The sequence below is a fragment of the Erpetoichthys calabaricus genome, chromosome 1 (genome assembly GCF_900747795.2).
Source record: "Erpetoichthys calabaricus chromosome 1, fErpCal1.3, whole genome shotgun sequence".
NCBI classification, from domain to species: Eukaryota; Metazoa; Chordata; class Cladistia; order Polypteriformes; family Polypteridae; genus Erpetoichthys; species Erpetoichthys calabaricus.
Window position 1 is genome coordinate 267,382,400 of NC_041394.2, and position 14,848 is coordinate 267,397,247.

Here is a 14,848-nt window from a genome sequence, read left to right on the forward strand (position 1 = left end):
ACCAAACAATGTACCTTCACAAAAAATGGTGTTTTTGGTCTGTATCGATAAAAATAAACTTATGGTTTAATAAAAGTTTAAAAAGTTATTTTAACAATGAATCTAGCAATGAAGAATACCCCAGTATCCTTTAAACAAATTTTAACATATACTGGATTGTAAAAGTGACGGAATATGCATTCAGTGTGTCCCTAAAAAAAGTGACAGCTGCAACAAAAGCAGGATTATGCATTTTAAATAAACTGGCTTTGTGTGCTCATCTGCTGGCAATAACCTCATTTCTCCCAAAACCATCTCTCCCCCTACATGGCACATGCACATCAGTATACAAATGCGCTGATCATATGCTAACCCGGGAGGGAGCACTCAAGCACGAGATCCTCACTCTGCCTTCTAGCCTTTCTAACTCTCTTGCCCATGATCCCCTTTCCAACACCCCCAATGCCAAAATGTTGACACATTCCCACACACACACTCATGCTACTTACAGCAGTATGTTTGCAGTGCCCCTTCCCCGAATCATAAACTCCACTACAGCTGATCAACTCAAAGGGTCCTATGGCACACCTTGCCACAGTGTGCTAAATGAAGGAAACTTGCATAAAATTTACATAAAATGTATCCATAATTTTTTACTAAGTAAAAAGAACAATGTTACGAAGAGATTGCAATGGGATACACAAAACTATAGCATAAAATTGAGGTATTGGCACTAGACAGGACCACATTTGGGGAAACAAAGCCAAGCATTAATTCTGTAAAAGCAACATATAACAAAAAAGCAACTCACTTATTAAAAACAATTATACCAAAGAAACCTAAATTAATAAGGAAAAAGCCCTGGATAGGAAAAGGGAATAGTACATCATAGTGTTGAAGTGCACAGTATTTTTTTTCTTTTTTTTGTTCTTTATACTTCCGTCTTACTTAAATTACAATTTTTGCCCTCAATAATAAAATGACATGCTTCACATTCACAGACAAACCTAGTTTTGAAATCCTTTTCATTTTCATGCATTATTTGATGCATTCATTTTTAAATTTGTCCTTTGTAAAGCAAGGAACAGTGATATAATAAACATAAAAATACACATATAATAGAGATGTGTAGGGAGCCCAGTATTTAATTTTATATTTGTTGAAGGAAAAAATTTATTTTTATATGAATAAAAGTAGAAATAGGCATAACAATTGTGTAAATGTTATTTATATTTAAACATCTAATTTTAGAATTTTAAAGTGTTAATACAAGTGTTCTTTTAAACTATTATAATTATGAACACTTCAAAATAATATTGGTTTACGGTTTTCATAAACCCAGTAATAAAAATCACTGAAATGAAAATCTTTAAAACTAATATTAAGTTCCTGATCCACACTTATACATATGGAACCCCACCAAGGACATGGGTAGAATAAAAAATAATAAATCATGGGAAAAATGTATAATATGTGCACGTTTTAATTAAAACATTCCCTCAATTTATGTAATTCATGCACACTTTGTGTACACCCAGTGATAGCCATGCAGTCTTCTAGCACCTTTCAACTGATCATCAACGAAGTGACTAACTTCGTCACTAGAGCCCATTAGCCCCGAGAATCCTTTGCAGCTGCCACTTACTCAGAGTGATGCCCCATAAGTCAAGACTACCACTATCATAACCAGTGATGTTCACAGACCTTTTGGTGGGCAGTGGCTCAAAGGTGAAGAAGAGGCACAATACAAGATAGGATCTGTAATATGTTAATTCTGGACACAATTTAATGTCCATTTTTATTTCTGCATTTTAAATTTTAATGAAAATTTGATTGTAACTTTGGGGTCACCATAATATTTATAAACACACAAAAATATTTGTCCCGTGTTTCAGAGCTAGTGCCGTCGTTGGTCGAACCTCACAAAGTAGAGGTGCCCAGATAATGTGGTATTGGATGCTAAATCGGAAGCTGCATTTAGTGACTAGAAGCAGGCACTTGTGTCAACTCCTGTATTGAAAACTCCTGATTTTTCTTTACCTTTTATCCTCCAGACAGACACTACGGACACAGGTCTTGGTGCCGTGTTGAGCCAAAGCGTTGATGAAGTTGAACACCTAGTCATGTACCTCGGCCAGAAACTGTTGGACCGCGAAGCCAGGTACATGACAGTGGAGCAGGAAGCCCTGGTGGTTAAACAGGAGATCGACCAGCTGAGGTACTACCTCTTAGGCCGTGAGCTCACCCTGATAACGGACCATGCGCCTCTGCAGTGGATGACCTTCCATAAGGAGTCGAACCCACGGGTCATGAGGTGGTTCTTGGATCTCCAGCCGTACAAATTTTCGGTCCTTTACTGCCAGGGTAACCTACAGGCCAATGCTGATGCCCTATCGAAGTGTCACGACATCTCGGCCAGATATGCCAGACCTGATGGATCCAGGCTAAGGTGGGGGCCATGTCACACACGTGCGTTTGGGAGTCAACCAATGGTACCAAGAAATGGCAATTCCATGCCAGGCCAGGGGGCGGTGGGGTGCACTAAGCCTCTCTTTTTTCTCTCTGCAGACCAACCATGTGAAATCCATCCTATCCCGGCCCCGAGGATGTCAATTCATCCGAACCACATATAAAAACCCCTCATCCTCCATACTTAAACAGTTCTGTTTTAGACTCTAATCTGTACACATTGTACACAAATTTAAGCCTTTTGCAGCCAAGGAAAATATATGGGCGGCTGCCCCAAACCTTTGTTGTGTGCTCCGGTATTTCTTTCACACCGACTACAGATTCACATTGTGCAGAAACACCGATTAAAAAGACTTTGTTGGACAGTTATCTTATCAAAAGATACTGCCTATACAGTGCTCTCCTCTCTTGCTAAATGAATCTTAGCCTGGAGAGGTCTATTAATTTTTTTACATCTAAGATGTCTCACTTAAAGGTTTTCCAATGCTGTATCTGTCCTAGCATCTATATAAACACAGGTAATTACAGTCTCTGCATTACATTTTGCCTGAAGAAAGAGCCAGAGTTGCCTCAAATGCTTGCATATTGTATTCTTTTTAGTTAGCCAATAAAAGCTATCATTTTGCAGGACTTCTAATTACATCCATAATGGCTTACATGGTACAGGACCCTAGTACTAAGAGTCCATACTAAATTGTCCTTTACCAAGACATGTGTGTGTTTTGTTTAAAAACAAAATATTTAATAATTCTTAATTCAAAATATGTTCACTTAAAAAACAAAACGGACAACAGATATTTTGACCTGTTTTTAGAAAGGGTGTTAATATTTTATTTAGGAAAAATGTTTTGGGAAAAAAAAAATCTTATTTTAAGCAATACTACACCTTAAACATTTTAACAAGTGAGAAGAATTTAATACATTGTGATTTTTTGTAAGCATCAAGATGATTAACTTTGTTTTGAGAAAAAATGACTTCCTGGATTCAATGTGTGTGCCATTTTTAAAGTTGAAATAGTGATATGGTGTAAAATCCACATGCTTTCAGCTATTCACAAATAAACAAGTTGGTGGAAAATGAACTTTACCTTATCTTATAAGCAAAGTAATTTCTGTTCCATTCCAGCAAAAACAAAGACTGACACTTGAAACAATCTTCTTCTTTTGGCTGCTCCCATTAGGGATTGCCACAGTGGATCATCTTCTTCCATATCTTTCTGTCCTCTGCATCTTGTTCTGTTACACCCATCACCTGCATGTCCTCTCTCGCCACATCCATAAACCTTCTCTTAGGCCTCCCTCTTTTACTCTTGCCTAGCAGCTCTATCCTTAGGATCCTTCTCCCAATATACTCAGCAACTCTCCTCTGCACATGTCCAAACCAATGCAATCTCGCCTCTCTGACTGTCTCCCAACTGTCCAACTTGAGCTGACCCTCTAATGGACTCATTTCTAATCTTGTTCATCCTCATCACACCCAATGCAAATCTTAGCATCTTTAACTCTGCCACCTCCAGCAACTGCAAGTTTTCCCTGCAAGTGCAGGATGCAGTTTAATGTCACACTCAGGACTAAAAGCTTCTTGATCATCTTCCACTGCTGTCAGAGGAGCTTTGTAAACTCTGCATGTCAGTGTCGGCACTCTCTGAGGTGCACGGACCTGGGACTGGCCAGATCTCCATAGCAAGGTACACCTTTTATTGGTCTGTTCGCTCTGATGGCTGTCATACTTGGGGAGTAGCTGTTGCAGTGGCGTATCAGCTCCTCCTGATGGTGTCCAATGTCACTCCTTTCAACAAGCACATTATGAGACTCTGGTTAAAGCGCTCTCTGTGTGCCTTGTCTGTTGTCTCAGTGTATGCTCCGACCGCGGTGCATGACGCCTCGGTAAGGGAGACATTTTATTCTCAACATTGCTCAGAGGTTTATAGGTGCCCGCAAGGTGACACTCCTCTGGTCATGGATGACTTCAATGCGACCACTGGCACAGACACGGCTGTTGAGAAGTATTTTGTTGGTGTCTGGCAACTGTGGTGAAAGTGGCACCATGTTCCTTGACTTTGTAAAATATTAATGCTGATCTTTTGGTCATTCCCTTGGCTAAGAAAAAAATCAGTTGGTAAAAGAGCATTTGCCTATTGTGCACCTTATTTTTGGAATGCCTGCCATTATGTGTAAGAGAAGCACACTCAATTCAGATTTTAAAATCAAAACAAAAACCCCCCATTTACGCCCTTCATTATAATGTGGCGTAGAATTCAGTTAGGTCTATCATCCTTAAAATATTCCTTATTATTCCTTTGTTGACATACCTTAACATTTAAAGTTTTAATGTTATTTTATTCCAATTTTATTTATTATTTAATTACTATTACTTTAACATTGATGTCATTTTATTTTAATTTGTTTTTATTTGTTTATTTTATATCTTGTCTCATGTATTCTAATTTGTACAGTGTATTGGGACCATGCTGCACAGTGCTTTTGCACTTTAAATAAAGTTGGTGATTGATTACATGTGTGCATTACGGCTAATTAATTAATTAATGCTTTGCAATATACACTATTTTGGTTTTCCCCTCAGGTATATAAATGTATAACAGCTTTCACATGCCCACTTTGAAGCAATCAACATATTTGGCCATGGGAAATGCATGGACCAATGCCTGCTACTCTGAGCTGTATTTACAGTCATAGTAAATGCAAGTCACACTGGATAGTGCAGCCACTTAAAAGCTAAACATATGTCAGTGGGCATCATAGGAATGAGTATAACGAACACATCTCCTGTAGTAATGCGAGTTAAAAATGTCCCTTCTATGATAGTGTGAAGTGGAGGGAAAGTGCCTAAAAGAGAGAAGCAATAATGACTTGAATGTTGCCTGCACCTATACAGTACATTAACAATCAATTCTGAAGCAAACCTTTGGATACACTATAAACAAAGCAAATAAGAAAAATGCATTTGAAACATTTTGGGGAGGTTGGAGGGTAACAGTGTTAAGGTCAAAATCACCTGATGAATGAACCATTTCAATGAAATAGTTTTCAAATTAAAGAAAAAGTAAAGCCCCAACCCATTTTGAAGAAATAATTTCATATTCACAATCTGCGACCCAGAAAACTCCTTTTTAACAATTTTGGTCAAAATCTGTTAAGAAAGAAAAAGTACCTACATTTTTCATGTTTCAAGGAGATTAAAATCGGTGGGGGCAGATTTCCGGATTTCGTGGTAGCCTAGCCTGTCCATATGGTCCTAGAAAGTAACTATTCAAAATGTGGTTGTATACAATCCTAAACCTTTTGACTGATCTGGGAACATTCAGACAGACATCAATTGGAAAGATGGCATACGTAAAAGCATGTATGCATAGGATTCCCTCTACTACACGCAAGTTTAAAAGATACTGCAAAGAATATAAAAAAGGTAAGTGACAGGAAAAGCAACATTTTAACTATAACAAAAATGTACATAGTAATTCCCCCCCGCCCAAAATAAAAAAAAAAATTGCTGATGCAAACCATGCACACACACAACTTTATACCTTTCAGCTGCACGAAGTTTATCAGCTCCTTGAGAATAAACTGCCATTGACCAGTCAACACATCGAGCAAAGCCTTCTTTCAACAGCAGCTCAGTAATATTTCCATTCTGTATGAGGACAGAAAAAAAAAAAAAAAGAAATACTACTCCATCATCTATTTCTGAGTAAAACTTTGTCATGGCCGAAATTATCGGCACCCCTGGAATTTTCCCAGAAAATGCACCATTTCTCCCAGAAAATTGTTGCAATTACAAATGTTTTGGTATACACGTTTATTTCCTTTATGTGCATTGGAACAACACAAAGAAACAGGAAAAAAAAAGCCAAATCTGACATCATTTCACACAACTCAAAAACCGGGTTGGACAAAATTATTGGCACCCTCAACATATTTGGTTGCACGCCCTTTGGAAAAAATAACTGAAATCAAGCGCTTCCTATAACCATCAAGCTTGTTACACCTCTCAACTGGAATTTCCGACGACTCTTCTTTTGCAAACTGCTTAAGGTCTCTCAGATTTGAAGGGCGCCTTCTCCCAACAGCAATTCTGAGATCTCTCCAGAAGTGTTTGATCGGATTTAGATCCGGACTCATTGCTGGCCACTTCAGAACTCTCCAGCGCTTTGTCTTCAACCATTTACGGGTGCTTTTAGAGGTATGTTTGGGGTCATTGTCCTGCTGGAACACCCATGACCTCTGACGCAGACCCAGCTTTCTGACACTGAGCCCTACATTGTGCACCAATATCTTTTGGTAGTCTTGATTTCATGATGCCTTGCACAAAGTCAAGGCATCCAGTGCCAGAGGCAGCAAAACATCCCCAAAACATCTTATAACCTCCACCATGTTTGACTGTAGGTATTGTGTTCTATTCTTTGTAGGCCTCATTCCGTTTTCTGTAAACGGAAGAATGATTGATGAGCTTTACCAAAAAGCTCTACCTTGGTCTCATCTGTCCACAAGACATTCGCCCTCAAGTACATTTTGGCAAACTCCAGTCTGGCTTTTTTATGTTTCTGTGTCAGCAGTGGGGTCCTCCTGGCTCTCCTGCCATAGCGTTTCATTTCATTCAGATGTCGACGGATAGTTCGAGCTGACACTGTTGCACTCTGAGTCTGCAGAACAGCTTGAATATGCTTCGAACTTGATTGGGGCTGTTTATCCACCATTCGGACTATCCTTCACTGCAGTCTTTTATCAATTTTTCTCTTCCGTCCACGTCCAGGGAGATTAGCTACAGTGCCATGTCTTGTGAACTTCTTGATTATGTTGCGCACAGTGGACAAAGGAACATGAAGATTTCTGAAGAGGGACTTTAGCCTTGAGATTGTTGATATTTTTCCACAATTTTTGTTCTCAAGTCCTCAGACAATTCTCTGCTCTTCTTTCTATTCTCCATGCTTAGTGTGGCACACTCAGACACACAACAGAAAGGTTGAGTCAACTTTTCTCCATTTTAACTGGCTTCAGGTGTGATTGCTATATTGCCAGCACCTGTTTCTTGCCACAGGTGAGTTCAAAATTGTGGGTAAATCGTTCTATTTCAAGCATATGATGCTCGTTTGAAAAGGTGGCAATAATTTTGTCCCGGCCCATTTTTGGAGTTATGTGCGACATGTCAGATTTGGCTTTTTTTCTGTTTTTTTGTGGTGTTCCAATGCACATAAAGGAAATAAACATGTGTATACCAAAACATTTGTAATTGCAACAATTTTCTGGGAAAATTCTAGGGGTGCCGATAATTTCGGCCATGATTGCATATACCTTATACAGTATAATTAGAACTTTAAAAAAAAAATGCAACAGTCCATAGATTTTATTTTTCAGGATCGGAATGACTGTGCTGTTCATACCCAATATGTAAAAGAATAAAGAAGTTCCAGCCAGCTGGTTGCCTAATAAGGTTGCAAATATTTAACATCAAGAATTTAAGACTGACCGGAAAAGTTAAAGAAGCATTTGTATTAAATCTGCATGCATGTTTCCGGTGGGGAGGGTCTGGCTCAGGGCAAGGGAAAATAATACATTGGTTTACTTACTGTATATTATCATCATTATTCCCACTCTTCACTCTCTCCAGCAAAAAACACCCACTTGGAATACTCTGTTTCGTCCAGGCTACGTTGCATTTTACATTTAACAGATGAACAGTAAAAGTAGTGTGTGCCACCGTCAATTTAAAACAATTCATTTTCCCTTGATAGTGGCTGTTTACTTGCTAATTAATTTTAGCAAGTAAAAATAGTAATAGTTTAATTTATCTTGGAACAAATAAATATTTTATGATATAAAGTCTTGAAAGATGATGTGCAATGTTGTGTGGAGTCATTGCTTTTTTGCTGCTCCGGGTTCAAGTGGAGGATTCTCTCTCTTCTATTTGATCCTTTGTCTGTGATGCTTTCCTCACTTAGGCCCTTGGCTGGGTCATCAACTTCACAGAGAATGGCACTACTATTTCTAGCACAAGAGCTTAAATGCTGGAGTTCCCTTCTCAAAGTAATGGCTACTTCACAACCTTTCCAGATTAATGGCATACTGCTTTGGCTTGGCAGACGTGGTCTTAGCTTTCTGATCCACAAAGAGAACAGGATTATGTATTTCAGCACAGCAAAGAGGGGGAAACAGCTGATTGGCTTTTAGTTTCAGAGACAGGTTGGTTCAGAGATTGTCAGGAGAGTATGGTCAGGGGTGAACCTGGGCTAAGTAACCTAGGGAAACCCCCAAGACCTTCCTCAGAGTTCTCTTGAAAAAGAATCTTCAGGAAGGTACAGCAAATTTTAAGGTAATTTATAACTTCTGTTTGGATTAAAGTCACTTCCAGTTACAAAATCAGAGTCTCCTCATAGGAGAATTCTTCTGTCCATCAGAGTTATCATTCCTTGAATTAAATGCCTTTGTTCTGGCTTAAGTTCATTACATGTCTTCTAGCGCAAGAAGTCTGCAAAAGAGAGCCTCTGCAAAGGTCTCTGTGCAACTCTGATTTACACCTTTGTTAAAAGATGAAGTACAGACAGATCCTGATACATTCCAAACTAAGTGACTGAACTCCAGCTTGTAAGAGAAAGTTTTGTGCTGCTTGAGGCCTGTTAAATCAGCTGCATTAAGATGCCTGGTGTAGCATTAAAGCCTGGAAGAATGGGCAATGCCAACTTTGTCCTACGGTATTATCAAGCATGATTTGCTATGTGCCTAACAGAGCTCTTCATTCTGCACATGTCTATCTCCTTGCTGTTCCTAAATACAGGTTTAAAGCCTATGGAATTCAAGACCTTATTGGTTTTGAGACAGCAGCAGTCTTTGGAGGTTAAAACCAAGCTTTAACTTTTTTTACTTGAGTAAAGGCTTAAGTTCCCTTTATTTAAATTATACAGTGGCTCTGCTTTTCTGCATATTGTTAACTAAAGTCTTTGCATTGTCATTTCAGACAAATTCTATTGCATTTCCTCATCTACTAAGGCAGTTTTAGGCTTACCGGGTGAAGAATTGTGCCAAGTATGACCTGGTTTGGGCAGCTTTCAAGAATGATTTGGACATCTCTCTGCAACAACCGAGACTCTGTAAAAAATTTTGCTTCAGCAGCAAAAGGTTCTGGGGTTTCTGTACCATCTGGTTCTCTCTTAAATATCGGGCACTGCAATAAATAAATGTAATAAACAGTTTGACTAAAAAAAACAATACTTAATACTTAAGTGGAAGAACATATTAATTAAAATAATCAAATAGCTGAAACACCAAAACAATTTAAGAACAAAATATGATTTCATAATGGTAAAAATGAAATATTTTAAAGTGCTCATAAATGAATGCCTTCAACTCATAAACAAGAAAAAAGTGATCTTTTCTTTGATCCAAATTCTTAGAATTTCCTTAAAGCAATGTATCCTAGAGTTGTTCAACAAGTAACAAGAAACTGATGTATGTACATAACATGCATACTACTTTGAGTATTTCCCAAAGCCTCTCTTAATTGTCCATTTTAAAAGACAGCATAAAGCACTTCTTTGTTAACTCTGCTGCTAAAGTAGCTTAGCAACCAAAAAATGATTGAAGATGCATCGATTATATTGTATCATTTTTACTCCTTCACTGGGATGAAATAAAGATGTGAAATAGACAACATAATTTCATAAACAACTTAAAACAAATATGAGTTTTAAGAAAATGCACAGCCTCGCAGTTGGGAGACCTGGGGACCCGGGTTCGCTTCCCGGGTCCTCCCTGCGTGGAGTTTGCATGTTCTCCCCGTGTCTGCGTGGGTTTCCTCCGGGCGCTCCGGTTTTCTCCCACAGTCCAAAGACATGCAGGTTAGGTGGATTGGCGATTCTAAATTGGCCCTAGTGTGTGCTTGGTGTGTGGGTGTGTTTGTGTGTGTCCTGCGGTGGGTTGGCACCCTGCCCAGGATTGTTTCCTGCCTTGTGCCCTGTGTTGGCTGGGATTGGCTCCAGCAGACCCCCGTGACCCTGTGTTCGGATTCAGCGGGTTGGAAAATGGATGGATGGATGGAAAATGCACAAAAACAAGACTTAAAGAAGTAAACTTGTATGTACTTTATGTTAACATAAATGACTGTAAAGAATTTTTATATATCTTCAGTATAGCGTTTGGACTAAAAAAAAATATTATACATATACATACATATACATATATACATATACATATATACACATATATACATACATATACATATATATACACATATACATATATATACACATATACATATATATACACATATACATATATATACACATATACATATACATATATATACACATATACATATACATATATATACACATATACATATACATATATATACACATATACATATACATATACATATATATACACATATACATATACATATATATACACATATACATATACATATATATACACATATACATATACATATATATACACATATACATATACATATATATACACATATACATATATATACACATATACATATACATATACATATTCACCAGGGCAACACTCCTTATACAAGGTACGAAGTCCAGGAAAAGTTACAATATGTCAGTGAAGTTAGCTAATATTACTGAAATGATTTATTAGGTTACCATCTAGCAACTTTCATCAGTGACATGGATTGTTCTACTCAGAAAAAAAGCATAGTACAGTGGAACCTCAGGTCACGAACGTCTCTGAACACGTACAAATTGGGTTACGACCGAAAAATTCGCCAAACTTTTGCATCTGTTCATGACCACACACTCGGGTGACGAACAAGCCAGTTTCCCTTCTGGTTCGTACGTGTCGATGATTTCCGCACATGTTCAGTCTCTCCCTGTGAACTCTTTGTGTTCCATTTTGTTTCCCTTCCGGTTTGTACGCACGTGTTCAGTCTCTCCCTGTACAGTATAGGGTGGTCCAGATCTAATTATGCAATTTTCATTACGCTATAACTTAAGTTTATTACATAGAAAAATCACCCAAAAAATCCCGGACCATCGAGAAGTGTGCGAACCGACATGAAGAATCGTCTTCGATCCGAACTGGAATTGTCCCCGCATAAATCAAAGTCATCCTGACGATCTGGATCTGCATAATTAGATCTGAACCACATTGCGCAGAGGGACTTTGTGGTATAGCGGGTCCACAGCTCAGGTCAAGAGGCCAGTTTTAAATAAATAATTGCCGTGCTACAGCTGCCACGTCCTCTTCATAAATAGAAGCACAAGGCGGCTAAAGGGAGGAAAAAGAAAAGACGGAGGTTGTGGAGTGAGGATGTAAGCAGTGTGGAAAGAACCAGTGTGAGCGAGCGAGCAAGCACATGCTCGCAGGCAGGCTGCTGGACTGTGAGCCCAAGAAGCTGGAGCTGGAGTGACCAGAAGAAGGACGGCTGGCCGTGGAAGGCAGCAGGGGTCACCAGTTAAAGAATGCACCAGGCTTGTTTTTAAAGAGACTGCTTCCAGCATTGTTTTAACCTTGTTGTATTGAATGAAGACTTTTTTCTATTAGATTTTAAACTTCACTTCTGTTTTTATGGGATAATTTATTTATTGAAGGATTCTGAAAGCACTGCACTTCACTTAATTTGGATTTTGTTTTTGATTGTTGTTTTGTTGATTTTAATAAAAGCACTTGGCACTTTTTGCACCATCGCTTTGCTCCATTGTAGTGCCTCACTGTCGTGCTCATCGGTAACATTACCGACGGTGACGGGTTTAACACTAGAATTACCAGAGCCTACGAAAAAACTCGTATATCCGGCCCACCTTAAATCGCTTCTTAAATCCATTCACACCTCTCCGCCAGCATCCTTTGTCCTCTAAATGTGCTGATAAAAGACAAGCTGCCAGCAGCCGGCTATTCCATCCCCCCACCGACTTAGAACGTGAGCGAACTTTTCCCAGCTCACGCCTTGATTGTTTACCTGGGAGTGAAGTGCAGTTTTACAGTGGAAATGATAGATCGTTATTTGGAAGACACGCATGAAATGCGTGTTCCGTTTCTAAAGTAATCTGTGTAAACACATTGTTAAAACAGAAACTTTTTCATATTTTAGTAATAAATGTTACAAAATGTAGTAGGCATAAACTATAGAATATGTAAAGCCCGAGTTCCAAAGATCAGATAAACACTTTCACAACAGCTTCAAGAATGATTCAACAGCTTCTGTGGCGTAGCGTAAGTAAGATCTCTAAGTAAGATCGGGGGAGGGGTGACGTTAGAGCGCCTGCGCTTATTCAGTGCAGCAGGGACAACGCACATGTTGTTCTTTTTTTCTTTCAGTACACGTGGCTTCCCTGTTTATTTATATATCTAGTGACTTCTCTGCCTGTCTGTCTCTCTATTACGCAGTGCTCTGTCTGTCTGTGTGTTATGGATCTTAAAAATAAGTTATAAGGACAGTTGTTCCTGTTAATTGCAGTCTCAATTGTTAAAAAAATATTTTAAAAGGAGCATCCCACATGAAAATATAACGATCTCAGTAACTGACAGTGCATACCAATGGATAAATTTTATGTCCGTTTGAGGTTTAAAAGAAAAGAAAAAAAAGCAACACTTCATCCCCAGCGGGGAATCGAACTCATGTCTGTGAGGCAAGGAAAAGCTGCTCTGCGCTAAGAGGCAAATCTTAGCGCACTACGCCACAGAAGCTGTTGAATCATTCTTGAAGCTTTTGTGAAAGTGTTTATTTGATCTTTGGAACTCGGGCTTTACATATTCTATAGTTTATGCCTACTACATTTTGTAACATTTATTACTAAAATATGAAAAAGTTTCTGTTTTAACAATGTGTTTACACAGATTACTTTAGAAACGGAACACGCATTTCATGCGTGTCTTCCAAATAACGATCTATCATTTCCACTGTAAAACTCCACTTCACTCCCAGGTAAACAATCAAGGCATGAGCTGGGAAAAGTTCGCTCACGTTCTAAGTCGGTGGGGGGATGGAATAGCCGGCTGCTGGCAGCTTGTCTTTTATCAGCACATTTAGAGGACAAAGGATGCTGGCGGAGAGGTGTGAATGGATTTAAGAAGCGATTTAAGGTGGGCCGGATATACGAGTTTTTTCGTAGGCTCTGGTAATTCTAGTGTTAAGGGCTCCTGGAAGCGAGATAGGTGCATGCAGCGAACGCACATCGTCACAGACTTTACCTCAAAACTGTAATCTCCTCTCCACCCAGTTCCTCCTCACTTCCTTCATGCCAGAACTCGACTCATGCAAGGTTAGTTTTCTTAGTTGTTTATGGTTAGTTTTTGTATAAATTAAGGATTTTTCAAATGTTCGTTTTTTTTCCCAGTGCTTAAAACTCATTTAAAAAAAAAAAAAAAAAAAAGTGTTTACAGCGAGCGGTTCGTAAGGCTATAGCGTGAACTCTTGCAATGTTAGTTTTCTCTGTGTTATTCAATGTTTTTACATTTAATTTACTATTACACTGTGCATTCTATGGTATAATTAACTATTTTTGTGCTTAAAAATCTTTAAAAAAATATATATTCACATAAAATTCGTACAATCCGGAATGGATTAATTGTATTTACATACAATCCTATGGAGGAAATTACTTCGGGTCACTGTATTTCTTTAATTATAGTAAACTAATGAGTAACTTTTGATAGCTTCTGAAAACATTATGGAAACTTACCTTAATACCTGATAACATCACTGTTACCAAATAATAATCTGGAAGGAGTAGTGCTCTAACAATGCTACCATCCCGCACATGCTCTATAATAGCTGAAAAGATAAGAAAGGAATTCCCCTCTTACATTTTAAAATCATTGCATAGTTAAATTAAATATTTAACACATTTAGATTAAAAGGAATACATGATTTCATTGAACTTTACACAGCTATAAGCAGTGGAGAAAAAGAAGAGCAGGGTTACAGGGCAATACGAGACACGAGAACCTAAAATATATACAGTGCCATCTAAAGTATTTGCCTGATGTCCTCTAATTTTGTTTATTAATTACAAATAATTGATTCTGATCTGCAAACAAATTTAGCATTATACAAAAGACAACCTGAGTAAACCCAACACACAGTTTTCAAATGAGCATTTCATTTATTAAATGAAAAAAGTCCATCAATACCGATATTAACTTAATGAAAAAGTAACTGTCACCTTAAGGCCAGGTTATACTTGACTCTCAGAACAAATACATGCACACATCATGGTTGCCACGTGTTCTCAGTGCTGTTTTGACACATCCTCTGTGTACATCATCAAAAATTACTGTGATGTGTACCTGAGTTGTAGTACCAGCAAAAATTTGGGTGGCATGCTCAAGATCTGGTGCAGGACATCAGCATCGTTGTTTATTATCAACATCTCCATAGTGACAAACATGCCTGTCAGAACAAGCTGGC

The 14,848-nt window shown here is 38.3% G+C and overlaps 1 protein-coding gene across 1 annotated transcript in view; it reads right to left on the bottom strand.

The window, feature by feature from the left end:
- snd1 (staphylococcal nuclease and tudor domain containing 1) overlaps nucleotides 1-14,848 on the bottom strand; it is a 535,431-nt gene that overhangs the window by 473,723 nt on the left and 46,860 nt on the right. The window contains exons 6-8 of the mRNA XM_028814871.2: nucleotides 14,121-14,212; nucleotides 9,467-9,625; nucleotides 5,994-6,100 (exon numbers count right to left, since the gene is read on the bottom strand). Of these exons, the coding sequence (XP_028670704.1) occupies nucleotides 5,994-6,100; nucleotides 9,467-9,625; nucleotides 14,121-14,212 (358 nt within the window). The remainder of the gene's footprint in view (nucleotides 1-5,993; nucleotides 6,101-9,466; nucleotides 9,626-14,120; nucleotides 14,213-14,848) is intronic.